Below are 1,101 nucleotides of genomic sequence, written 5' to 3' on the forward strand. Positions count from 1 at the left end.
AGCTAGATTGTGTGTTGTAACCATTCAAGCAAATACGTTTCTTCGAGAATAAATGTTATGTGCTGGAAAATAAAGAAATTAGCGACAAATATATTGTCTTAGCCAACGTCCAAATGAAGTCGTTTATGGACATTTTTCTCCACTGCCTCAACTAATGGTCTAAGCCTCTTGCACTGATGAAAACAGAACGTCCTTCGCATCCGTTGCCCCCAAAGTGTCTGCCCTGTATCCCGACGTGGACTTCCCTGTACCTCGAGGGACTCAATCAGTGGCACCCCTTGTGCTCTGGGACCACGATGAGTCCACAAACAGTGACATAATGCACTTAATGGACAACTGGGTGAGTAAAGCCCCTTGCAATGGATGCATGGTAATAATAATCATCAAGTTTTAATCCACAATGTCGTTTTTTTTTCTGCGTCTCAGTCCCAGTCGGGCGGACATTTGAATGTCATGTACCACGCGAAGATCATCGGCTCGCGTATTTTTCCGCTATCGGAAGAGCTGGTGAGTGAGGCCAGTAAAGGCATTACACACTAGGAGGCACACCCCATCATAGGCCCACTGAGTAATTGATTTATTTGAAGTAAAGTTACATGTGATAAAACGTCTTGTGTTGCAGGTTTTGATGTATGAAAGTGCACGCGCAAGAATCCTAGATAAGGATCAAAATTTCCAGGTGTCATTTCAGGATATCCTCGTGAAAAAGTGGATGGATATCGCTGACACAGGTTAGTGCTCGTTTTCCCAATGAGAAATAAAAAGCATGGATACAACGTCGAATCGACGTCGGAATATCGAAAAGATGTGGATTTGGGGGACAAAATGACGTTCATTCGACTATTTCGACAAAGAAACGATATTGGATCGACGTTGACGAAAATTCATTTCTTACTGGGTTTGCCGTATGCATAGAGTGCGGCTAGGTTCTGACTTACGCTCCGTAACCTACAGACGACCACTTCTTGGAGGCGCACTTCATGCAGGGTACGACGGAGACGCAGCTCGTGTACATCGAGAACGACAAGCCCCGGACCGCGTTGCGAGGTCACACCAAGGTCACGGTCTCCGGCAGCGAAGAAGAGCCTCCGGCCCTGCCCG

The 1,101-nt window shown here is 46.3% G+C and overlaps 1 protein-coding gene across 1 annotated transcript in view; it reads left to right on the plus strand.

Moving 5' to 3' along the window:
- The window catches only part of LOC113213186 (fatty acid synthase-like), a gene marked incomplete at its 3' end in the record, with an annotated part of 15,429 nt that overhangs the window by 4,744 nt on the left and 9,584 nt on the right, over positions 1–1,101 (plus strand). Inside the window, 4 exon segments of the mRNA XM_052269991.1 lie at positions 187–340; positions 427–507; positions 623–731; positions 955–1,058. Coding sequence (XP_052125951.1) covers positions 187–340; positions 427–507; positions 623–731; positions 955–1,058 — 448 coding nt within the window.

This window comes from Frankliniella occidentalis, unplaced genomic scaffold (genome assembly GCF_000697945.3).
Source record: "Frankliniella occidentalis isolate FOCC.00 unplaced genomic scaffold, Focc_3.1 Scaffold5, whole genome shotgun sequence".
In the NCBI taxonomy this organism is placed as follows: Eukaryota; Metazoa; Arthropoda; class Insecta; order Thysanoptera; family Thripidae; genus Frankliniella; species Frankliniella occidentalis.